The 26,655-nt window shown below is 47.4% G+C and overlaps 1 protein-coding gene across 1 annotated transcript in view; it reads left to right on the top strand.

Annotated features, from left to right (window-relative positions):
- The window catches only part of LOC146026631 (von Willebrand factor C domain-containing protein 2-like), a 48,369-nt gene extending 21,714 nt beyond the window's left edge, over positions 1–26,655 (top strand). The window contains exons 2-3 of the mRNA XM_083157449.1: positions 23,269–23,398; positions 24,537–26,655. Coding sequence (XP_083013575.1) covers positions 23,269–23,398; positions 24,537–24,724 — 318 coding nt within the window. The 3' untranslated portion in view covers positions 24,725–26,655. The remainder of the gene's footprint in view (positions 1–23,268; positions 23,399–24,536) is intronic.

The following is a 26,655-nucleotide window of genomic DNA, read 5'->3' as shown; positions in this document are numbered from 1 at the left end:
TCACACCTGCACTAAACTCCAGACCTTTTACCTGCTTAATTGATTATAAAATAATGAGGGAACACACCTGTCCATGAAATTTAATCGACTGTTCCATTACGTTTGGTCCCTTAAAAAGTGGGAGGCACATATAGAAACCGTTGCAATTCCTAGTATACACCGTTCACCTGATTTGGATGTAAATACCCTCAAATTAAAGCCGAAAGTCTGCAGTTAAAGCAAATCTTGTTTGGTTCATTTCAAATCCATTGTGGTGGTGTCTAGAACCCAAAATATGAGAATTGTGTTGATGTCCCAATATTTATGGACCTGACTGTAGCTTGGAGGAGTTTGTACATACTCCCTGTGCTTGGGTGGGTTTGCTCTGGGCACTCCTGTTTCCTCAGCTGGTTAGGAACACTTTGTCCACCTCTCTGCTAGGACAATGTAAAGGAAATTCTATATTGGTATTCTGAATAAAGACTATACGTGCTTATGGCAGGTCCATGGTCTCTCACACAAAAACAAGCGTGCAGTGCTGTTGTTTGCCATGTGCTGCAATGTGCTGACAGAGGGAAAACGGACAATATAAATGGTTCCCATATGAGTCCATACACTAAACTGTGCACATTCCATAGCCTCTACATTGATGTGTGCAGCACGTGCTGTACGTAAGGAACCAGTGCCAGGAAAACAGATCACTTCTATCTAGTCGCCTGCAGCTTCTGGACAAACAGTTGAGTCAGATCTAATCTAATAATCCGGGATGAGATGGGGGGGTAGTTACTAATGGACACGATTGTATCCATTCAGACAGGACGGCCACGGACCGGCCGCCCGGTTGCAGCCGGATCCCACCACTGGAAGGGACGGCTGCCGGGCTGTGGCCATCCCCTCCATTCTAACCTGCTGTGTGCTGCACGGCTTCCTGGCCGTGCGGGATTTCGCTGCCCGGCAGGAGCCGGAGTGTGTGAAATAGCCCTTACTGGATTTACTCCATAGTCATACAGTAGTACTGGTGTTTCTACTACATACTGGGCCTGGAGTTACCCCATAGTCATACAGTATTACTGGTGTTTCTGCCCCTTACTGGGCCTGGATTTACCCCATAGTCATACAGTATTACTGGTGTTTCTGCCCCTGATTGGGCCTGGATTTACCCTATAGTTATACAGTATTACTGGTGTTTCTGCCCCTTACTGGGCCTGGATATACCCCATAGTCATACAGTATTACTGGTGTTTCTGCCACTTACTGGGCCTGGATTTACCACATAGTCATATAGTATTACTGGTGTTTCTGCCCCTTACTGGGCCTGGATTTACCCCATAGTCATACAGTATTACTTATGTTTCTGCCCCTTACTGGGCCTGAATTTACCCCATAGTCATACAGTATTACTGGTGTTTCTGCCCCTTACTGGGCCTGAATTTACCCCATAGTCATATAGTATTACTGGGGTTTCTGCCCCTTACTAGGCCTGGATTTACCCCATAGTCATACAGTATTACTGTTGTTTTTGCCCCTTACTGGGCCCAGATTTACCCCATAGTCATACAGTATTACTGGTGTTTCTGCCCCTTACTGGGCCTGGATTTACCCCATAGTCATACAGTATTACTGGTGTTTCTGCCCCTTATAAGGCCTGAATTTACCCCATAGTCATACAGTATTACTGGTGTTTCTGCCCCTTACTGGGCCTGGATTTACCCCATAGTCATATAGTATTACTGGTGTTTCTGCCCCTTACTGGGCCTGGATTTACCCCATAGTCATACAGTATTACTGGTGTTTCTGCCCCTTACTGGGCCTGGATTTACCTCATAGTTAGCGGCACTTTTTTAAAAAATTCTTGCTCCTTCATCTCCCCAGGAGTATTACATGCAATGTATCTCATGTAAGAATAGCACATCAAGTACCAGATCATATGTGAGCCTCCTTGGGTGTTGTTGGGGGAAATTAGGTCATACTTGTCCTAAGGAAATTCGGACAAAGGTATAGAGGCCTTTAGAGCCAAAGGTATAAAGCTTCAAAAAGTGATACAATGGAGAGTGATAAAGAATCCGCTCCTACCTGTCATTTTTCAAACCCAGCCTGTGACATGACAGTTAGGAGCTGATTGGCTGCTTGTTTATTGCGTTCCATTGTATTACTTTTTGAAGCATTGGCCCTTAAAGTGATAAAATGGAGAGTGATGAAGTGCCAGTCAATCGGATCCTAACTGTCATGTCACAGGCTGGGTTTGTAAAATGACAGTTAGTGTCTGATCAGTTGAAAATGTATCACTCTCCATTTTATATCTTTTTGCAAGGCTTTGTACATCTTGCCCCTAGAGAGAGAAAGGGGAAGGCCACTTTGTTGTATTTTGAGTATTTTTTGGGGTTGTACGTTAGTTTTACAGTGGCAGGAAAGAACGGCAGGTCACCAGTCCAAGTGCAATCTGTTTTTTTTAGTTGCGCTCCCCTCATTGACTGGTAGTAAGCTGTATTACCTTGGTGCCGGGGGTAGGGGGGGCAGTAGCATCACCCGTGTGGGTGGGTAGTGTCGGTAGAGGGTGAGTGAATACCTTTGGTTGCGTTGGCATGTTTATGGTTAGGGTTGCACTCAGGGCAGTATCCGCCTGCTATGTCTACCTGGACATTGCAGTATTGGCTGATTCTGGACGTCCTTTCTTTGCCACCATACTCTTTACAGTAAATGCCATTTAATAGATTGGCTAACAGTTTCTGTCAAATTAGTGTCTTTATTTAATTACTTAAGTTGGGTATACACTGGCATATATATCGATGCACCATCGGCCAGTGCGTATGAGCGATATATCTGTAAAGTGCGTCATTCACATATATATCGCATCAGATGTGCAACACAGCTGATGCCCAATATATCTAAAGCATACTTGCCTACCTGACCCTCTCCATGAGGGAGAAAATGCTCTGTTCCTGGATTTCCCTGGTAATGTAGGATTGCCATCACCTGTGGTGAAATACCTTTCTTATCAATTACCTAACTCCCACAGGTTATAGCAATCATACATTACCAGGGAAGTCCAGGAACAGATAGTTTTCTCCCGCATGGAGAGGGTCAGGTGGGCAAGTGTGATATGGTGGTCTTCTGAAAACCACTATTTATATATTTACGTATTTCCCCTCTACACAGCCAGACGTAGCCTGAGAAATCATTGGTCTCTAGTGCCTCATCTTTTCTACTTGCCCACACAAAGCGGGTTCATGATAGCCATCTGGAACCAATACTATGTGGTATTTACAATGTAAAAAGAGTCATATCTGGGCTCTACTGGCCTCTGGTCCACTGAAACCACATGAGACGCCGGTTCCAAGAAATCCTGGTGACGCTGTGAAGCGCAGGGCAAGTGGCAGCGAGTCTGGACTTAGAGCTAAATATTTATGATCAGCAATCATTATAGAACTGAGGGAAACATGTAAATATTAGGAAATTACTAAACAAAAAGTTCAGGTACAGTATTCAGTGAGACGCGGTTACAGAATATTACATTAGAAACTTTTTTTACGAAGAATAACTTCCGTGTGTCAGTCCGTACGGTATTGATTTTATTGTACAGACAACGGCAGGTATTGTTACGCATGCCAGGTTTATCAGTGCTCCCTGTTAGGTCATTTGCTATCTGCACTGTGCTACCAGAGCTGTATATTGGCCCTTATTCAGGTTTACACAAAATCATTCAACAATCATGGACCATCGATTGATTTTTCAAGCGCTCGCAAATGTAAGACACTTCATTGGTGTCTTACATCTGCGAGTGCCTGTACAGGAAGCGGGAGGGCTCCTGACACTCTTAACGTCGCGTTTTCATGGGCGAATCTGCAGGCCCGCAAACCCACGCCCCCCCCCCCCCCCATCCAAACTGATGTGTGCCAGCAAATAATCTATTCGCCGTGACCGCTCACACATAGCGGCTGCACATAACTGACTATGCGCATGCAGGGGAGCGAATGAACCTGAATAAGGGCCATTGAGTGTACAGAACATAAATGAGAATTCTAGACGCAGTCATGGAAATTGACATTCTCTTACAATTAGTCGGGGAGGTCACTGGAATCAAATTCTCAGCCTGGAGCAAAGGTTTCCGGCCGGTTCCTAGGGGTCACGGGGCATCATAATAGGTTTGAACATGAACATAAGTGTGTTCTTTCATTAAAACAGATGATGTGGAATGTGCATATTTCGTGCTGTGCATTTAGAAGTAATGTAGCATGATATGAATATATACATGTATATATATATATATATATATATTTATATTTAGAGTATTATAGTAAAGGCTGAAGATCATTTCCATCTGTGGAGTCCTGCCCGGATAATGTCGCCCGGTCCTGGGTCTGTGTTGGTTGTCTTGTGGTTTATAGATCTGTACAGCAGAATAATATCCGGTGCAGGAAGTGTTTCATGGTTCCCTGGATCTCATTACCAGACTGTGAGCATCTGTGGGCCGTGGAGTAGACCGTTTGCAGGGAAAACATTCCCTAGATCCGTCCACCTGGGGCCCTACATAGTTCTGTCATCTTTCATTTCCATCCTCATTCCTGAAATCCTCTACAATGTCTGGCATTATAGAATCCAGCCTATGAGTATAAGGGTAGAAAATGCATACATTCCATCCTACTGCCCATACATATGTACTTCCGCCCCAGCCAGCAGCCAAGTGACAGGGAGGATCGGCAACGCGGCCACTGCACGCAAGGCTATGGGGGAGGGGGGCCACCCACCCGTACCACTGCACACAAGGATACAAGGGGGGCGCCCACCTGCGCTGCTGCATAACATAGCCGCCCGCTGCTGAATAAGAGTGCGGCAGCGGCACTAAGCAGAACATCGGAGGCAGTGGAGCCAGTGGGCCTTTAAGCCTGGAGCCCGGCGGCAGATGACTCCATTGCCTCTGGGAGTTCCGCCACTGCCGGGTACCACAAGCCAGTCCATCAGTACCTCACCCACTAGAGCTGCCTGGTCATCTATACTTGCTGTTATTGTGATGTGTAAACATCTGTTAGCAAGTTTTATTTATATAGCGCACTTTCTCCAACAGGACTCAAGGCGCTTGTATTAGCAATGAAGCGTTAGTAAATAATTGGCTGCCATTTTGCACCTCCAACAGACGTGGACCATATTACATAGGAGAGCGGAGACATACTCCATATTAATGCCCTTGGTATTGCAATGCTATGGAACAAGCACATACCAGCTAACAATATGTTTGTGCTCAGGGTGCAGGGGGGTAATTTGTACACGAAGCCTAAATTAGGTTCAGACTCTTCTTAAACGAGGCCCGTAAAGGAAATAATTCCTTCTTTTGCGTGTGACGATTGTTTTGTATGTGCAAATGATTACAAGAACATGACTGCAGCCATTATCCTTTTGATGTTCAGGTTTAGTGAGACCCACGGAGCGTATTCTGCCTGTCCTACGATGATCAATCTCCTGACAGAACATTGACATTGGGGCATCTTTTATCTCTGAGCTTTTCATACACAATGGATCTTTTATTAGCACGAAATCTAAAATGTACAAAGGAAGCGCGTGAGAGGAGGCCTGTGTTCCTTTCCCTTTGTGACGTACGACATACACAAGCCCCCCCCCCCCCAAAGGGCAGGGTTTGGGGAGAAAAGTTGTAATTAATAGCAGGGCTGTCTAAATGTGAAATTACCCAGGACTTCAAAGAGAGTTTTTCTCTTTTTATTTCCTCTATTACTTTACCCAACATTCCTACAACTGACCGCAGCCCAGCAAACTGCTGCTCGAATACGCCTTACACAGCAGTGTAGCTGTGTGCTGTACCGCTGCTGTTGTTACCATTCATGGCAGTCGCTACATAACATAGACATGTATGTAACCGCAGAGTGATGGAAGCCATGCTAATATACCGCCAATACATGTATGTAACCGCAGAGTGATGGAAGCCATGCTAATATACTGCCAATACATGTATGTAACCGCAGAGTGATGGAAGCCATGCTAATATACTGCCAATACATGTATGTAACCGCAGAGTGACGGAAACCATGCTAATATACCGCCAATACATGTATGTAACCGCAGAGCGACGGAAACCATGCTAATATACCGCCGATACATGTATGTAACCGCAGAGTGATGGAAGCCATGCTAATATACCGCCAATACATGTATGTAACCGCAGAGCGACGGAAACCATGCTAGTATACCGCCGATACATGTATGTGACCGCAGAGTGATGGAAACCATGCTAATATACCTCCAATACATGTATGTAACCGCAGAGCGATGGAAACCATGCTAATATACCGCCAATACATGTATGTAACCGCAGAGCGATGGAAACCATGCTAATATACCGCCAATACATGTATGTGACCGCAGAGCGATGGAAACCATGCTAATATACCGCCAATACATGTATGTAACCGCAGAGCGATGGAAACCATGCTAATATACCGCCAATACATGTATGTAACCGCAGAGCAATGGAAACCATGCTAATATACCGCCAATACATGTATGTGACCGCAGAGCGATGGAAACCATGCTAATATACCGCCAATACATGTATGTAACCGCAGAGCGATGGAAACCATGCTAATATACCGCCAATACATGTATGTGACCGCAGAGCGATGGAAACCATGCTAATATACCGCCAATACATGTATGTAACCGCAGAGCGATGGAAACCATGGTAATATACCGCCAATACATGTAGGGGAACTTGTTTCCTAGCACGGCCACACCGATTTACATCGGGGTGGTAGTGTCGGAAAAATCGCGTTGATCGCATCGCATGCGATTTGGTCGCATGCGATGCGATCGACGCGACCGACCTGATTTTTTGATTGAATCAAATGTAAATCGAGTCCCTGGGACCCGATTTTACATTGGATTCAATGTAAAATATTCCCTAGACCCCCAAATTTAACAACGTAAATCCCACCCCACGATAGACGCCAACCCGAAGCGTGGCGAGCGCAGCGAGCCCGCGAGGGGCGGCGGTGCTTGTCCTCCGACCTTTTCATTCCCCTACTATCCACGTCGGCGTGGAGTTGAGAATATATAGTGTGGCGAGCGCAGCGAGCCACCGAGCCCGAAGCATGGCGAGCGGACGCGTATAACTTCACAGGTATACGCTCGCTGCGCTCGCCACACTATATATTCTCCACGCCGACGTGGATAGTAGGGGAATGAAAAGGTCGGAGGACGCGCACCGCCGCCCCTCGCGGGCTCGCTGCGCTTGCCACGCTTCAGGTTGGCGTCTATCGTGGGGTGACGACGGGGCCATATATAATGTGAAATGGGTCATATTGGCCCATTTCACATTTTTCACATTTTTTTCAATGTGAGATGGACTTAATCAAGTCCATCTCATCTTGTGTATCCAATACATGTGTGTAACCGCGGTACTTGTGAGTTATCCGGGCTCCCGATTTTTTGATTGTATGCCTTAAGTTAAGGCATACAATCAGATGCGATGCGATGCGATATCGCATCGCATCGCATCGCATCCGACCATCGGATGCGATGACCCAATTTTTCCATAGGAATCAATGTTAAAATGGACTGAGTCCATTTTAACATGGAATTCAATGGGAAAAAGGGGTCCTTTTCATACCCCTACTATCCAAGTGGGCATGGAGTTGGATATAAATCTGTGGCGAGCGTAGCGAGCCACCGAGCCCGAAGCGTGGCGAGCGAAGCGAGCCCCGCGAGGGGACGGTATTCCGTGTCCCCTCGCGGGGCTCGCTACGCTCGCCACGCTTCGGGCTCGGTGGCTCGCTACGCTCGCCACAGGTTTATATCCAACTCCATGCCCACTTGGATAGTAGGGGTATGAAAAGGACCCGATTTTCCCATTGAATTCCATGTTAAAATGGACTCAGTCCATTTTAACATTGATTCCTATGGAAAAATCGGGTCATCGCATCGCATCCGATGGTCGCATGCGATGCGATGCGATGTCCCGATCCGACCCGATTTAAAAATCGGACGCCCGTCTGGTTTCCGTCACTTTGCGGTTACGGTACTTATGAGTTATCCGGGCGTCCGATTTTTAAATCGGGTCGGATCGGGACATCGCATCGCATCGCATGCGACCATCGGATGCGATGCGATGCGATGCGATGACCCGATTTTTCCATAGGAATCAATGTTAAAATGGACTGAGTCCATTTTAACATGGAATTCAATGGGAAAATCGGGTCCTTTTCATACCCCTACTATCCAAGTGGGCATGGAGTTGGATATAAACCTGTGGCGAGCGTAGCGAGCCACCGAGCCCGAAGCGTGGCGAGCGTAGCGAGCCCCGCGAGGGGACACGGAATACCGTCCCCTCGCGGGGCTCGCTTCGCTCGCCACGCTTCGGGCTCGGTGGCTCGCTACGCTCGCCACAGATTTATATCCAACTCCATGCCCACTTGGATAGTAGGGGTATGAAAAGGACCCCTTTTTCCCATTGAATTCCATGTTAAAATGGACTCAGTCCATTTTAACATTGATTCCTATGGAAAAATCGGGTCATCGCATCCGATGGTCGGATGCGATGCGATGCGATGCGATATCGCATCGCATCGCATCTGATTGTATGCCTTAACTTAAGGCATACAATCAAAAAATCGGGAGCCCGGATAACTCACAAGTACCCCATGCTAATATACCGCCAATACATGTGTGTAACCGCAGAGTGACGGAAAACATGCTTTTATACCGCCAATACATGTATGTGACCGCAGAGTGACGGAAACCATGCTAATATACCGCCAATACATGTATGTAACCGCAGAGTGACGGAAATCATGCTAATATACCGCCAATACATGTATGTAACCGCAGAGTGACGGAAACCATGCTAATATACCGCCAATACATGTATGTAACCGCAGACTGATGGAAACCATGCTAATATACCGCCAATACATGTATGTAACCGCAGACTGACGGAAACCATGCTAATATACCGCCAATACATGTATGTAACCGCAGAGTGACGGAAACCATGCTAATATACTGCCAATACATGTATGTAACCGCAGAGCGACGGAAACCATGCTAATATACCGCCAATACATGTATGTAACCGCAGAGTGATGGAAGCCATGCTAATATACCGCTAATGGGAATGACTTAAGGTGGCCATACATCAGAAAGACAGGTCTGATTGTGACCAATTTCCCTTCAACTCCCCGGCAGTCCTTGGTGGTTTTTGGATACACAATGTACTCACAATCCAACGTACAATCCATCTGCTGCAGGATTGTATGATTGAAGCTTCGTTTAAATAGGGGGCTGGCCTACTAGGTTCAAAAGGATAGGAGTACCAAAAATCCATTTTTTTAATTTTTTTTTAATTTACAGTTTGCCGCAACTACCAAATTGCTCACATCTGCTGTGTTATGCCGTTATTAAATAGCCCGAATGCAGCAATCCTATGAAAACTGTTTTCAGAGTAATGACAGAATCCACCGCTCTCTTCAGTCGCCCGCCCGTCTGCCACATGAAAACCTCTGCGGGTCCCAGCGTCTTCGCTGCCACGGGCTGCCCGGAAGCTGCACCTCTCTTCTCTGCTACTCAGGGATGGAGTGTCACATGACCCTGGTTGTGCAAACCAGACTTGTGCTAGAAACACCACAGCAAACAGTGACAAAAGGAACTGCAGGAGTTTTCAAAGATAGAGGGTGCTAGAATGAACACTACAAACTGATCTGACGTGCAGCGCGTCAGATCAGAAGACCAATCCTCCAACCCCCTGGGGCCGTCATCGTACGATTGTGTGCACACAAACTGCATACAATCCATCATACAATCCATTGAGATTGTATGATTGCGTGCAATGTCTTTCAGGTGTATGGGGGCCTTTACTTATATGGGGCCTACAAATAGGATTAATGACCTGGGAGCCTCGCCCAGTGAATAGACCATTTCCATTGGCAACTTAAGTCATTAATCTCTGCTTGGTTTTGATTTGCTAACACTTTAAATGTCACTAGCGCTTGTGTAGGTATGTGCAGGGCTATTTTTCAGCAGGCTCCAGCAGGAACTGAGGCCCTTATTCTAGTTCACTCTTTCTTACAAAATATTTCTTAGATGGACAAAACCATGTGCACTGCAGGTGAGGCAGGTGTAAAACCCCACCCAAATCTAATTATCTCTGCACAAGTAACGCCTGCCTCACCTGCAGTGCACATGGTTTTGTCCATCTAATAAATATTTTGTCAGAAGAGTGAACTAGAATAAGGGCCTCAGTTCCTGCTGGAGCCTACTGAAAAATAGCCCTGGGTATGTGCATGAGAATAATCCTGTAAATAATCTAGCGCTGAAATGTTCTTTAACTAGAAGGAACTACGGAGTGAATACAGTATGACGAAACTGGTGATTCATTTACTATATAAACCTATAAGTATATAACGGACTACTCGCTATTGTACAATTACCCATCATTGTGAAGCGATATCTACATTGTCAGGCGATATGCAGTAGGCACACTCCACCCACTGCGTTATGTGTTATTGCTAGATGTGCCACTAAGGTACTGCATGGGTGATTTATAATCATAGGGTTCCGCGTAATTAGGGTACTAGCAACTGCTGAGACATGGTCTGTGGTATATCAGAGGGGGAATCTGTCACTTGGTTGTAAAGTCCTTTGTCCCGGCCACCCCTGTCTCCCAACCCTTGACCTGCTACTCACCATCTTAGTTCCCTACCTTTTGCCTACGAGACTCCACTGGAGTATTTGATCACTCCTACCCCTGACAGGTAGGTAAAGGAGGCATTACTGGCTATGCAATAATCACCTAACGATGTTAGAGGCTTGGCATTGGCACTGGGTTCAAGAAAAGCTGGAACTCGCTGTCTGCACCAACGCAGATCACTAATCCCCATAAACTACATGTATTCTGCTTGGAACCCATTTCTTCCCACTCTGTACTTTGTTAGGAATGATGTGACTCTAATTCCTCAGTCTGTACACTCGCTGATTGTCCTCTGGTACCACCATCTAAACCATGCATGTCCAACCTGTGGCCCTCCAGATGTGCTAAAACTACACATCCCAGCATGCCTTGCCACAATTTGGCTATTAGGGAATGCTAGAATGATGGCAATGCATGCTGGGATGTGTAGTTTTAGCACATCTGGAGGGCCGCAGGTTGGACATGCCTGTGCAAATACCGGCACTTATTCAGATCTGATCGCAGAACAAATTTGTTAAATGGGCAAAAAATGGCCAAAACCATGTGCAATGCAGGTGGGGCAGATGTAACATGTATAGAGAGAGTTAGATTTGTGTGAGTTATTTTGTTTCTGTGCAGGGTAAATACTGGCTGCATTATTTTTACACTGAAATTTAGATTTCAGTTTCAACGCACCCCACCCAAATGTAACTCACTCTGCACATGTTACATCTGCCCCACCTGCAGTGCACATGGTTTTGCCCATTTTGAGAACAAATTTGTACTGCAATCAGATCTGAATAAGGGCCATAGATGCAGAGGTAGAGGCACATAAATCTACAACTGGGAAGCCTTGTCACTTGCAGGTGGTGTTGGGTGGGTGGTAAAGGCAGGTGGCGATGGCAGCGGCCTCCAGCACTGTTTATGATTGGTTAATGCTTCTATGTACATATATTAGCAGATGTTAGCTCCCCAACCCACACCCCAATTCCCACTTTCCTCCCTTTCAGGTGAAACTGTAGAGCTGGCGTCTTAGAAATTGGACAGCCGCCACCTGCATTAAGTACAAGGATGCCTCTGTAAAGGCCCCCATACACTACAGCAATTTGGGCCGCTTTCACCTGTTCCCGAATGCCTCTGATGTCCCCTCAGGTCCGATACACAGTCACGTATGCATCGGACCTGAGTCCATACTTTCCTACTTTTGAAAACTAGTTTCAGGGAGATTATAGTTGGTAATTGAGGGGGCGTGTCATTCTCCACCCAAAGGGCGTGTTTAGTTCCATATATGGAGAGATTGTGAAAAGAGATTGTGAACGTGGCCCCTAGAAGCGTGGGTGTGTACTGTTACATCTGAGAGGAATCTTTTAAAATGACTGATATCCAAATGTAGATGAGCCCCAAAGCAGTTAGTAAGGGTTACTATCTATACTTGGTAAAGTGCTGGGAAATGGTGCTGATGATTCAATGTAAATGTATCTATCTCTCATTCCTTTTTTCCCCAAAAATGTGACACTGTAATGTGGGCTAGGTGACATGAGGGAGATTGCTAGACCAATGAGGGAGAGAGGGAGATTGCTGCTATGTCAGGGAGTCTCCTGCAGAATGCAGGAGGGGAGGTAACTATGATGTAACAGTGTAATGTGGGCTAGGTGACATGAGGGAGATTGCTAGACCAATGAGGGAGAGAGGGAGATTGCTGCTATGTCAGGGAGTCTCCTGCAGAATGCAGGAGGGGAGGCAACTATGATGTAACAGTGTAATGTGGGCTAGGTGACATGAGGGAGATTGCTAGACTAATGAGGGAGAGAGGGAGATTGCTGCTATTTCAGGGAGTCTCCTGCAGAATGCAGGAGTGTAGGCAACTATGCCTGAGTCGGAAGTCGGACCTGCATGCAGGTGCGGTCACAAACCCTCTTCCAGGGAGCTTGGGTCGCATGCAACACATCACATGCATAAGCACCGCAATGCGATGTATCCCATGCGATCCTGCCGCCCGGGATTGGCTGGCCATACACTGCTGCGATACATTGTAGTAGTGTATGGCCACAGTAAGAGACATCGCCTTATGGGAGCCGTCCAGAACCCACCGCCTCAGGCGGCTAATGATACCGATGGTATTGGACTTAACAGAAAGTTCCTACTTTGTTTAAATATATGCGTCATTCTTAAAGAGTTACCTTGAAATAATATGTCATTAAATGCATCCTTCCTTTAATGTTCTAGGGGTTTTTATTTCGTATTTCTGCTGAGTTTATTCGCTATTTTGTTAGCGGAAATCACAAGAACTGACTGGGTATTATAGATGTAAATGCCTTATTAGGGTAGGTGCAGTGTTATTGGGGAGACCGGTGTTGGGGGAAGCTGCCTGTCTGATACGTCTATTTATAGGGATGACCTCTGTCCTGGTCCAGAACCTCGGCCAGGGGAACTACAAGCCAAATAAGGATGTTTTCCCTCCCTGGTTATCCTCAGGCCTGCGTGATGGGGCCGTGTGCAGTCACTGGCAGGGAAACGGTTAAAGTGACAAGTTTTACCGATTACTAATTTATAGACTGCACCTGGTAATCAGTATGCTGTGACACTCCGTCATTAACCCTTTACACCTGCCCTAATATGTAGGCATTTGTTACCCAGCACATTCTGTACATTGTGGGGTTTAAAAATGACATTATGCAGATTGAGCAGCTCTCAGCTGTTCCTGGCGATAGAATAACCGATCGCCGCTGTGCGCCATCCGCCAGAAGGGGCGCGCGCGAGACGCTCGCATGCACCGTTCTGTTGGAGTGCCGCCCTCCGCTGCCCCCCCAGGTGATGACAATCATAAATTAAGATGGAAGTCCACAAACAGAGCATTCTGTCCCTCCTGGAGAGGGAAAATGACGAATATTAAGCCCACTCCATTATCCAACCGTCCCCTGTGTATAAAACACCCCCTACCTCCCTGGAAGTCATTTACAACGGACCCTTCATTCAGCTCAGTACCCCCTTCCACACGTTAGTGTTCTCCCTCCCACCACCTGTGCAGTAAAGGAGTAATTAGCAGAAGTTACTGCTCCAGGTCCTACATGTTGAGTGGAAGATAGAGCGCCCCCTGCCACCCGTGGGACATCAAAGCTGCTGCTGATAGCACCCACCACCCCTAGGAGGGGAGAATGGGTAAGGGCCCCAGTGCATTGCTTTGCCCTGCTGTTAAGGCGACCCTGTGTGCCAGAAGTCAGTCCTCTCTACCAGCGTGAGTCAGGCCACCTCTGATGTGCCCCTCTGACAAGCCTGCCCAGAGCCACCCGTGATCTGTACAGAGAATCCCTGTGATGGCAGAGTAGGGAACGCCATCAACCATCGATGATTTGAAATCATTGATGGTTTCTGTCCGATGTTTAATACTTTTGCCATCAATGTGGTAGAACAAGATGGTTTCACTGCATCGAAGGCAAAGGAGAACCGATGTTTTTTTTTTCAAGGTGCCGGGACACGACACCCGAGAGCCCCACCCCCAAGTTCTGACAGGCCCACAGGCCATTCAGTCAAAAATAATGGATGACCAGTTAAATGATGGTTAAATGATGGTTATCCATCAAATAGTTTAATACTATCGATGGCTGGTTGCAGATTCACCATCGATGGCGACTGCACCGATGGCCACCCCTACGGCAGAGCGAGCTGCAGTGAGAGGTGTGAGGCCCGTCAGTTATGCAGGGACTAGTGTGGGGCTGAACTCTCAGTATCTACAAAGCTGGGCAATTTCACACTAGTTCCTGCAGACTCCGGTTCTGGGTGAATGTCGTAGAGGGTTTCTTTAAAACAAGAATGTGGGAGTTCAACCGGTGTATGAGTTGATTGTAGGTCAGTGACTTTCTTATATTCGCATGTATCTGCTGTGATCTCCCATTGAGGGCTGTGGACAGTGTTAGAGGAACGATTTTTGATTTCAAGTATTTTCTTTGTAGACAAAAGTAATAGGGGCGCATTTATCATTCTATAGCGATCCCGGCGTGATGACAACGCCGGGCATCGCATTGCGGTATCATGCGCGGTTATGCGCTGACCCCCGCCGACCTTTCTGACCGCACTGCCCTGCTCGGGCAGTGTGATGTGTAGCCATAGGCTACAATGGGCTATCGCCACATTAGAATGGCGATAGCCCAGGGGTGCGATGCCGGGCTGCCCGATGTTAATACAAACCTATGGGGGATGCGGCCGGCGGCGCTGCAGGGAGGATCGCAGCAGGGATCGGAGATTCCTGCTGCGGTCCCCTTAAATACATTTCAGGGATACATAATATTTGCGGTTAACCCCCGAAAACGGGTGTTTTCAGGGGTTTAGCCGCAAATCTTACTTGATAAATGGGCCCCATAATCATGGGGGCAGATGTATTAAGCCTGGGAAAGTGATAAAGTGGAAGGTGATAACGCACCAGCCAATCAACTGTGTTTGCAAAATGACAGTTAGGAGTTGATTGACTGGTGCGTTATCAGCTTCCACTTTATCACTTCACCAGGCTTAATACATCTCCCCCCAATGGATCGTATAGTGAAAAACTCATGTTGACCTTATTCATGTCGACCATGTCTATGTCTAAGTTTGTGTTGACCTTTTGTCAATTTCGACCATGGGTATGTCGACCATTTCAAGGGGTTACATTTATATGGTAACCGTCTACATCAGGGCAGCATCACTGACATTAATGAGCGCTGACACACAGCCGCCTCCACCTGTGGACCGGTGCAGCGCCCGTAAGCCTTTGATCTCTGTCTCCCCAGGTGGATGTAATGACAGATGAGATGTATTGCTCTGAGCCTGGGCCAGGAGCACCGATGTATTGCTCTGAGCCTGGGCCAGGAGCACCGATGTATTGCTCTGAGCCTGGGCCAGGAGCACCGATGTATTGCTCTGAGCCTGGGCCAGGAGCACCGATGTATTGCTCTGAGCCTGGGCCAGGCGCACTGATGTATTGCTCTGAGCCTGGGCCAGGAGCACCGATGTATTGCTCTGAGCCTGGGCCAGGAGCACCGATGTATTGCTCTGAGCCTGGGCCAGGAGCACCGATGTATTGCTCTGAGCCTGGGCCAGGAGCACCGATGTATTGCTCTGAGCCTGGGCCAGGAGCACCGATGTCTTGCTCTGAGCCTGGGCCAGGAGCACCGATGTATTGCTCTGAGCCTGGGCCAGGAGCACCGAATAGCAGTGATTATGACTTGGTAGACACAGGCCGCTGACAGCCATCATCTGTCTTCCAGCTCCACGATTATCGGCTACTATAAAAGCTGCCTGTTAGCCATTGTGCGTCATGCGTATGGCTCTCATTACATATCCCTGCATCAGTGGCGTAGCTACGTTTTGGGCACCCCCCGCCGCTGCCCCGCCAAGCACCCCTACCCCGCCGCCCCGCCGCCCATGCAAACCCCCCTCAATCCCCCACAGCCTTACCTATCGCGCTGGTCCCGGCGGCTCCGTTCTTCTGCTGAGGACCACCAGAAAATGGCCGCCCCCATACAGCAGACAGTTTCAGAGAACTGTGTGCTATATGGGGGCGGCCATTTTGTGGTGGTCCTCAGCAGAAGAACGGAGCCGCCGGGACCAGCGCGATAGGTAAGTCTGCGGGGGATTGAGGGGGGGTTTAACTATAGCACCGCAGCCCCTGGCGCCTCCACATGCACAGCGCCCCCCCCCCACGCGGTGGCGGGGGCTGCGGTGCTATAGTTATGCCGCTGCCCTGCATTCCATACCAGGAGCCGATGCAAGGACAGGTCATTAGATGGAGCACAGATCCGGGCTACAATCTGTATATTATACCAAGATGTACCTATGACATGTCAGCACTCTCCAGGCTGCAATTCATTATTCTTTTATACCATCCATGTATACCATCCAACCATGTGATCTCCCATTGAGGGCTGTGGACAGTGTTAGAGGAACGATTTTTGATTTCAAGTATTTTCTTTGTAGACAAAAGTAATAGGGGCGCATTTATCATTCTATAGCGATCCCGGCGTGATGACAACGCCGGGCATCGCATTGCGGTATCATGCGCGGTTATGCGCTGACCCCCGCCGACCTTTCTGACCGCACTGCCCTGCTCGGGCAGTGTGATGTGTAGCCATAGGCTACAATGGGCTATCGCCACATTAGAATGGCGATAGCCCAGGGGTGCGATGCCGGGCTGCCCGATGTTAATACAAACCTATGGGGGATGCGGCCGGCGGCGCTGCAGGGAGGATCGCAGCAGGGATCGGAGATTCCTGCTGCGGTCCCCTTAAATACATTTCAGGGATACATAATATTTGCGGTTAACCCCCGAAAACGGGTGTTTTCAGGGGTTTAGCCGCAAATCTTACTTGATAAATGGGCCCCATAATCATGGGGGCAGATGTATTAAGCCTGGGAAAGTGATAAAGTGGAAGGTGATAACGCACCAGCCAATCAACTGTGTTTGCAAAATGACAGTTAGGAGTTGATTGACTGGTGCGTTATCAGCTTCCACTTTATCACTTCACCAGGCTTAATACATCTCCCCCCAATGGATCGTATAGTGAAAAACTCATGTTGACCTTATTCATGTCGACCATGTCTATGTCTAAGTTTGTGTTGACCTTTTGTCAATTTCGACCATGGGTATGTCGACCATTTCAAGGGGTTACATTTATATGGTAACCGTCTACATCAGGGCAGCATCACTGACATTAATGAGCGCTGACACACAGCCGCCTCCACCTGTGGACCGGTGCAGCGCCCGTAAGCCTTTGATCTCTGTCTCCCCAGGTGGATGTAATGACAGATGAGATGTATTGCTCTGAGCCTGGGCCAGGAGCACCGATGTATTGCTCTGAGCCTGGGCCAGGAGCACCGATGTATTGCTCTGAGCCTGGGCCAGGAGCACCGATGTATTGCTCTGAGCCTGGGCCAGGAGCACCGATGTATTGCTCTGAGCCTGGGCCAGGCGCACTGATGTATTGCTCTGAGCCTGGGCCAGGAGCACCGATGTATTGCTCTGAGCCTGGGCCAGGAGCACCGATGTATTGCTCTGAGCCTGGGCCAGGAGCACCGATGTATTGCTCTGAGCCTGGGCCAGGAGCACCGATGTATTGCTCTGAGCCTGGGCCAGGAGCACCGATGTCTTGCTCTGAGCCTGGGCCAGGAGCACCGATGTATTGCTCTGAGCCTGGGCCAGGAGCACCGAATAGCAGTGATTATGACTTGGTAGACACAGGCCGCTGACAGCCATCATCTGTCTTCCAGCTCCACGATTATCGGCTACTATAAAAGCTGCCTGTTAGCCATTGTGCGTCATGCGTATGGCTCTCATTACATATCCCTGCATCAGTGGCGTAGCTACGTTTTGGGCACCCCCCGCCGCTGCCCCGCCAAGCACCCCTACCCCGCCGCCCCGCCGCCCATGCAAACCCCCCTCAATCCCCCACAGCCTTACCTATCGCGCTGGTCCCGGCGGCTCCGTTCTTCTGCTGAGGACCACCAGAAAATGGCCGCCCCCATACAGCAGACAGTTTCAGAGAACTGTGTGCTATATGGGGGCGGCCATTTTGTGGTGGTCCTCAGCAGAAGAACGGAGCCGCCGGGACCAGCGCGATAGGTAAGTCTGCGGGGGATTGAGGGGGGGTTTAACTATAGCACCGCAGCCCCTGGCGCCTCCACATGCACAGCGCCCCCCCCCCGCGCGGTGGCGGGGGCTGCGGTGCTATAGTTATGCCGCTGCCCTGCATTCCATACCAGGAGCCGATGCAAGGACAGGTCATTAGATGGAGCACAGATCCGGGCTACAATCTGTATATTATACCAAGATGTACCTATGACATGTCAGCACTCTCCAGGCTGCAATTCATTATTCTTTTATACCATCCAGAACTGACTATGAAAAGGACATTAATATATACGTGCTCTGCTAACACTACCAAGCTCTGGTTATACTGGGCCAGCCCACCCGGATGCACTCTATTTACACAATATGCATCTCACCACTAAGGACTTAAGTCAGAGTTTAGGATTCGCTGCACACTCGCTGTATTCCGGAGGGCTGGCTGCCACTCGCTCTCCCAGTATTCAATGTCGGAGGGGCTTGTTGCCCCTCGCGGCGAATCTTAACCCCTGCAGCGGACGAGCGTCCGCTGCAGGGAGCCGTGGGATGGTGGCATGCAGGGAGATGGAAGTCTCCCTGCCTGCCCCAGAACGTATGTGGGGGGGAGGTGGGCTCCCCGAGAGCCAGGCAGCACAGGCTGCCCCCCGGGAGAGCCAACAGGGGACCGGGTATTCACTGTACCCGATCGTGCATATGTAATGATCGGGTGCAGTGAATATATGAATATCTAATGAGTGGCTCTCGGCTCCCGGCCCCCTGCTGGCTGCTCCTTGTAAAAAAAAAAAATATATATATATATTCATGTGCTATAAGCACATGAATAAAAATAGCATGCCCCTTGATAGAATAAAATTCCTGATTTTTTTACACCAAAATTAAAACAAAAAACCTTTTATTTTAAAAGTTCACATTCCACTTCTCCATGAAAATATGGAGAATTGCTACACGGAGAGACACAGCGAAAATCACTTAGAAAGACGGCGAGAAGTGCACGTTGAATAGGGTTGTTCGCTTTTTGAGACCAAAATTCTCCGTCCAACGCGAGAAAACCACAAACTCGCCATAAAACACAGAGAATTTTTCTCATTGAATACTGCCCCTAGTCATGGTCCATATGGCCGGTAATTGATGCAAAAGAGAAAAAAAATGAAAGAGTTAAAAACCCTTATGTCTATCATTTGTATGTCCACAGTCGACATGCTGACCCTTTGAACTTACCTTTTATTTGTCGGCATATTGGACATCTGTGCCTGGTTAACCAAAAAGCTTACTTTTTTAGGGAACGGGGTTGTGGGAATGGACCAGTGCACAGGTTGGTATTAGTTTTTATGATAAAAGGGTTGAATATCCACATTAAGGAATAATTACTAGGATGAGTGTAAGTCTCGTCCTATTGCTTATTGATTGTTGTGGAGGTGCTCCCTGGAGAGTAAAATAGAGTATTTTGGAGGAAGAAGGGAAAGACTCTGGGGCGCATTTATCATTATATAACGATGCCGACGTGATGACATCGCTGGGCATCGCATTGCGGTATCATCTGATACCGCTTGGATGTATCAATTTAAGGGCGCAGGGACAGGGCTCCGAAAGGAGCCCGTCCCTGCTAAGCCCTGACCCGGAAGCCGGGGGGTCTGCGCATGCTCAGTTACGCGCTGACCCCCGCTGACCTCTCTGACCGCACTGCCCTGCTCGGGCAGTGCGAAGTGTAGCCATAGGCTACAATGGGCTATCGCCACATTAGAATGGCGATAGCCCAGGGGTGCGATGCCGGGCTGCCCGATGTTGATACATCGGGCAGCTTCGCATCCCCCATAGAAACCTATGGTGGATGTGTCCGGCGACGCTGCAGTGATATATAATATTTGCGGTTTTCGGGGATTAAGCCGCAAATCTTACTTGATAAATGGGCCCCTCTCTCTTTGTTGGGGCACTCTTACTTGGAAAAATACAGAAAATTCATAAATAATCCAATGGATTTTAACAAGAAGAAACTACAAGGAAAACCTAATCACAATATGGTTATTAGGATAATTAGTGACACACTATATTAATCTAGTATATGTAAATTTAAATTGATTTAAAAAGATTTCTTGATTCGTAAATTTTTAAAATTAAGCACTAAACATTGACAAACAAACAAAACCAGACAGGTACATATATAACTTTAAATTTTTGTGAGCACTTTAGTATGGAAGATGGGTATGATCTTCAAAAATCACACGCCCTACCACAAACGGTGATAGGTATGTTATTCAGAAATCACAATTCAAAAAGAGCATGTAACAGCATAGGCACTGAGGGACAGTTTATCGGTATGTTTAGCAGACACTGGGCCTTATTCTAGTTCACTCTTTCTGACAAAATCCTTCTTAGATGGACAAAACCATGTGCACTGCAGGGGGGCAGATGTAAAATGTGCAGATAGAATTAGATTTGGTGAGTTATTTTGTTTCTGTGCAGGGTAAATACTGACTGCTTTATTTTTACACTACAATATAGATCTCACATTGAAGAAAAACCCCACCCAAATCTAACTCTCTCTGCACAAGTAACATCTACCCCACCTGCAGTGCACATGGTTTTGTCCATCTATGAAGGAATTTGCCAGAAGGAGTAAACCAGAATAACCCCCACTGTAACACGTTTGCTGATTGTACTAGTGAAACCACACTAGTCAGTTATAAGTAACAATACATGATCATTGCAATAGGCCTATACATTTCTAACCAGTTTTAAATACAAATAGATATATATCCGATACAATGTTAATGGCCTAAGAAAAAACACTGTAACAGTAATCTCCCGTTTTTTTTGGTTAATCTGTCCAATCTTCTCTAGCCACTCTTGCTGTTAAATCGCACATGCATGGTATACGTTCCAACTCTCACTATTTCAAAAAATCTCTCACTTATCTGAAAAAGTGATCTGATGGTAATGGATTAAATCGTACAATAACGGTTTAATTACACCAATAACTTTTTGTCCAATGACTTTTGTCCTGATTCAGACCTGAAACAGGTCTGAAACAGGACAAAAGTTCAGCGGGTGTTCAGTGGGAGCTGGCCATGCAGAGCTGGGCATAAGGGAAAATACTGTACCCCTGTCATCAGGCAAACCCTTTCACCTTGTAGCAGGTAGGTGTAAGTAGGTCCACAGGTGAGGATGTAGGTGTAAGTAGTGCCACAAGTGAGGATGTAGGTGTAAGTAGTGCCGCAGGTGAGGATGTAGGTGTAAGTAGTACCGCAGGTGAGGATGTAGGTGTAAGTAGTGCCACAGGTGAAGATGTAGGTGTAAGTAGTGCCACAGGTGAAGATGTAGGTGTAAGTAGTGCCACAGGTGAGGATGTAGGTGTAAGTAGGTCCACAGGTGAGGATGTAGGTGTAAGTAGTGCCACAGGTGAGGATGTAGGTGTAAGTAGTGCCGCAGGTGAGGATGTAGGTGTAAGTAGTGCCGCAGGTGAGGATGTAGGTGTAAGTAGTGCCGCAGGTGAGGATGTAGGTGTAAGTAGTGCCGCAGGTGAGGATGTAGGTGTAAGTAGGTCCACAGGTGAGGATGTAGGTGTAAGTAGTGCCACAGGTGAGGATGTAGGTGTAAGTAGTGCCGCAGGTGAGGATGTAGGTGTAAGTAGTGCCGCAGGTGAGGATGTAGGTGTAAGTAGTGCCGCAGGTGAGGATGTAGGTGTAAGTAGTGCCGCAGGTGAGGATGTAGGTGTAAGTAGTGCCACAGGTGAGGATGTAGGTGTAAGTAGTGCCACAGGTGAGGATGTAGGTGTAAGTAGTGCCACAGGTGAGGATGTAGGTGTAAGTAGTGCCGCAGGTGAGGATGTAGGTGTAAGTAGGTCCACAGGTGAGGATGTAGGTGTAAGTAGTGCCACAGGTGAGGATGTAGGTGTAAGTAGTGCCACAGGTGAGGATGTAGGTGTAAGTAGTGCCGCAGGTGAGGATGTAGGTGTAAGTAGTGCCGCAGGTGAGGATGTAGGTGTAAGTAGTGCCGCAGGTGAGGATGTAGGAGTAAGTAGTGCCGCAGGTGAGGATGTAGGTGTAAGTAGTGCCACAGGTGAGGATGTAGGTGTAAGTAGTGCCACAGGTGAGGATGTAGGTGTAAGTAGTGCCACAGGTGAGGATGTAGGTGTAAGTAGTGCCACAGGTGAGGATGTAGGTAGGTCCACATATGTTACACATGCAGGTGTAGTGCGTCTCAACAACTGTGTATATGGGAGACTACTATACACATAATTTCTGTGCACGCTTCTTCCGAGCAATATATCCGATTTACTTCCATCTCTGTATCAGGCCTATACTGTATTTCTACATTTAAGGTACATAGCAAAAATGGTCAACTATTGTTGTTGTAAAATGTATTGCAATATGAATATGGCGCCATCTAGTGGTCATATTATACTGATCACAATATCTACAATATTTATTTATTTATTTATTAACAGTTTCTTATATAGCGCACACAGATTCCGCAGCGCTTTACAGAGCATAGTTATAATCAAAAACACATAACAAATTACATTACAAGACAGTTTAGGACAAGTACATGGTTAATATGGATAGTTGCATCAGGGGACAGGACACTGAAGCAATCATCAGGGTGGCAGTGGTTTATATATTCTAAGAAAGGCACATGAGGAGAGAGGGATCAGTATGAAATCCCGGCGGTCGGAATCCCGACGGTCAAATACCGACGCCAGAATCCTGACCGCCGCAATGCCGACAAGGGGGGCCGTGGATCGATCCCGACCCCCCCCTATTGTGGGCTCGCTGAGCTCGCCACGCAGCGGGCACTATTTTATTCCCCCTCTATGGGTGTCGTGGACACAAATCACAAATCAATACACTTCTGATACTGCAGCGTGTTTGTCACTTGCACTTTAGGTCCTAATACAGATCTTTTACTGCACCATTGTGGGCAATTATTCCACATGCTGTGCTGCGGCTAGTGCTGACCTTACAATGCCTCTGGTGTATCTCTGCTGCAATGTCTGTTGGCTTATCATTAAATGTCTCTAATCTTGCAGCCTTCTGAGTGTGAGCAATGCACCTGTGACGTGGATGGGATCGCCCGCTGCCTGGTAGCAGACTGCGCTCCTCCGCCATGTGTGAACCCCGTGTATGAGAAGGGAGAGTGCTGCCCCAGATGTAAAGACGGTCAGTATGTACTAAATGTCTTTATGTACCGAGAGAGGAGACAAAGTCAAAAACATTTTCTCTCAAATAGAGATATAAATAGAGTAATATATTTTTAGAAGCGGGAGAGGAAAAATGCAAGTGTGCAATGCCGGAGGGAAGAATAGGGCGTATGGCAGGGTGAGTGTGACCTTTAGTCAAAAGCAGTTCTTAGAGGAGGAGCTGACAAACCTGGCAGGTGACCAGTCCCTCTGGTTTTCCATGGGCCACAATTCCACCTTCCCATTGGAGGCCCAATAAGCCTCTCGCCCTGAAAGCAATGGACCGGCGTGAGATGTTGGACCTGCTTACACGTCCAACCTCGACCCATTTCCAGCGGCGGGGAACAGAGTTGCATGTGATATATCACATGCGAATGGACCACATGCGATGTTTCGCATGCGATACTGCCGCCCGGTAAGGTCCACAGCGGCGGTCAAGGGGGATCGGATGGCCATACACTGCTGTGAGACATCGCAGCAGTGTATGGCCACCTTAAACCAACATTGCTGTGTTTTTGGATAATATAACCAACAAGGAACCTTTCATCCTTGCCATGGGGCTGAAAGACTATGCAATATGTGTCAATTAACCTCATGTATTATCCAAAGCGATTTAGCAGAAAGCACATGCATGGCCAGTGGTCTCCTGTCACATTGTCGACATCTTCAGAATATTGACATGGTCACAAAGTGAAATGTTGACATTCTCAGAATGCCAGCAGTTTGGCATCATAGGGAGGGTTAGGCACTAGCGGGACAGGAAGTCAGGATTAGACACTAAAGGGAGTTCTAAGGTTAGGGAAATTAGGGAGTTAGGGGAAGAAGATTCACCGGAACACCGCTCATTAGACATCTACGCTGGAAATGCTCGTCACGTGATCATTAGGACCCCGGAGAAGACAACAGGGGCACCCCTTCCATTGGGATCAGGTGTCACCTGGGTAGCTAAGCATGTTGACATTTGTATCATGTTGGCAAAATAGGGTTCAGTCATGTTCATAGTAGGATATATTATTGTACTATTGTAGTGATCTGGATGAAATTATATATTAATATAGGGTCAGGATAGTATTATATGATCCGTCTTCTTTCACTGACCTTAATGTTTCCCTGTATAGGTCCCAATTGTTACTCTGACGCCGCTCAAAGTCGCGTCATCCCCGCCGGTCAGTACGTCTGGGTGGACGCCTGTACAAAGTGTCGGTGTCACGATGGGCAAGATGTCGGCTACTGGGAAGGTAACCGCTTGGCCAAATGTGAGAAGACAAAGAACTGCCATGCGGAGGAAGACCGGGAGAACTCGTAGAGGACAGAGGTCACTAGACGGACATTGCTGATCACTCTCCCGCTAGCTATAATACTAATCTCTGAGTGTAGCACTGTACACATGGCCAGACACATAGAGGACTTTGTGTGACATTCATATTACTCCTAGCATCCTTTATCTGCTGGTATCAGTCTTCTATCAGTCATATGGTGGCACAGTCTATGAACCATCCCTTGTACAATGTTCTCCTTCTGTCGCAGTGATTCTGGAACCGGCACCTTCTGCACCAAGCAAGAACGGGACTGTAGACACAGTCATTTTAGGGACACAGGTAGAGAGGAGGGGGGGGGGGGGGGGGGGGTTTGGTGGCGCCAGATGTACAGTAGGCCAGAGAATTATTTGGGAGGTAGAATCATAAAGCCAGAAGGAAAAGGTGCACAGGGATTAAGATGAAGCTGAATTCTAACAATAAATGTAAAGTATTATTTCTATGTAGAGATGGTTCCGTAGGTAGAAGACACCAGAGGCTCTTCGGCTGAGTTTTAGGGTTTTAAATTAACAAATTTGTTTAATCAATCCATTATACATTCTAGTTATTATATTGGGTTGTTGTGGTGTTACCGGTACACACCTGGATCATACATGTTACCTATTTGGGAATTACTGGACTGTCATCGTACGTGTCATAATAATGCCGAAATTTCACGATATCTGTGAATGGGTCTTGGCTTAGAACATATCTAAGATACCTTAACGCTTGGTACACACTTTTACTATCCCTCTGCATAGACACAGTGGTAGAGTAGCTCAGTGTGTACAAGCTTCTATGGGACTGGGAGGTCAACCCAACAAACATTAAATAGTGCACAAGATGCGAGCGCTTGATCCCGGCCATTGCAGAAGCACCATACGCCGTTATCAGCTAATGCTCCTGCCACGGTACAGAATACACCAGTGGCAGAACTCTGGGAGGCAATGGAGTCATCTGCCGCCGGGCTCCTGCTCTCAAGGGGGCACCTCTCCTCCACTGCCAGTTTAAATCCATTAATTGAAAGCCATCAAAATTGCTTCTGTGGCTGAGTTCTGAAATATATGTGTTCTCTCTCTCTCCCTCTCCCTCTCCCCTATAGAGAGGCTATATATATTTTGAATAATGTGTGTGTGTGGGGGGGGGGGCACCAATTTTCATCTTGCCTCCGGGCAACTGGGACGAACTTACGCCACTGGAATACACATCTATACAAGTGTCAGATGGGAGGAAGATTCAGGGGAAATCTGAGGAAGAATGACTTCACAGAAAGAGTAGTAGATAAGTGGAATAGCCTACCATCAGAGGTGGTAGACGCAAATACAGTAGTACAGTATTTAAACATGCTTGGGATAGGCATATTGGTATCCTTACAAATAAATAAGGATCAAATATGGTTTAAAAAAGGGGCAGACTAGATGGGCCAAGTGGTTCTTATCTGCCGTCAAATTCTCTGTTTCTCTGTCATCCCGTTCACCCGGGTGTGTACCCAGTTTTAATCCCAAGAAATGTGGTGATTTGGAACTTATGACTACACATCAAGGGGTGATAAAGCATTGGTCTTACTACAAGTCCGATAAGGGTAAATGTACTAGGGTGCAAGATGTCAAGAGGTGCGGGATTTTGTCCTAGAATGGCTGCAATTATTTCAGAGGCAAAAGCAAAATGATTGCGGCCATTCTCGGCAAACTCCTGCACCCCCATCTTCTTGCACCCCATTACATTTACCCCGTGGTCTCTTGCTGTGGAATGCAGAGTGTATGTAGGTCTGGGAGTGTTTCATTGGAATGAGGTTGTGAAATGCGTTGGGTACATCTGGCCTTATGAGAACAAAGAGAAATTAGTGAGCTCAATTATTTACCCAGGGTAACAGACTGGGAATGTTGCAGGTAGAGGGGGTGCGAAACCATTTTTCCAATAAAACTAGACTGTTATAGTCCCA

The sequence above is a fragment of the Crinia signifera genome, chromosome 8 (assembly GCF_055691185.1).
Source record: "Crinia signifera chromosome 8, ASM5569118v1, whole genome shotgun sequence".
NCBI lineage: Eukaryota > Metazoa > Chordata > Amphibia > Anura > Myobatrachidae > Crinia > Crinia signifera.
The sequence above is the reverse complement of the archived record's forward strand: the minus strand, read 5'-3'. Positions and strand labels throughout refer to the sequence as shown.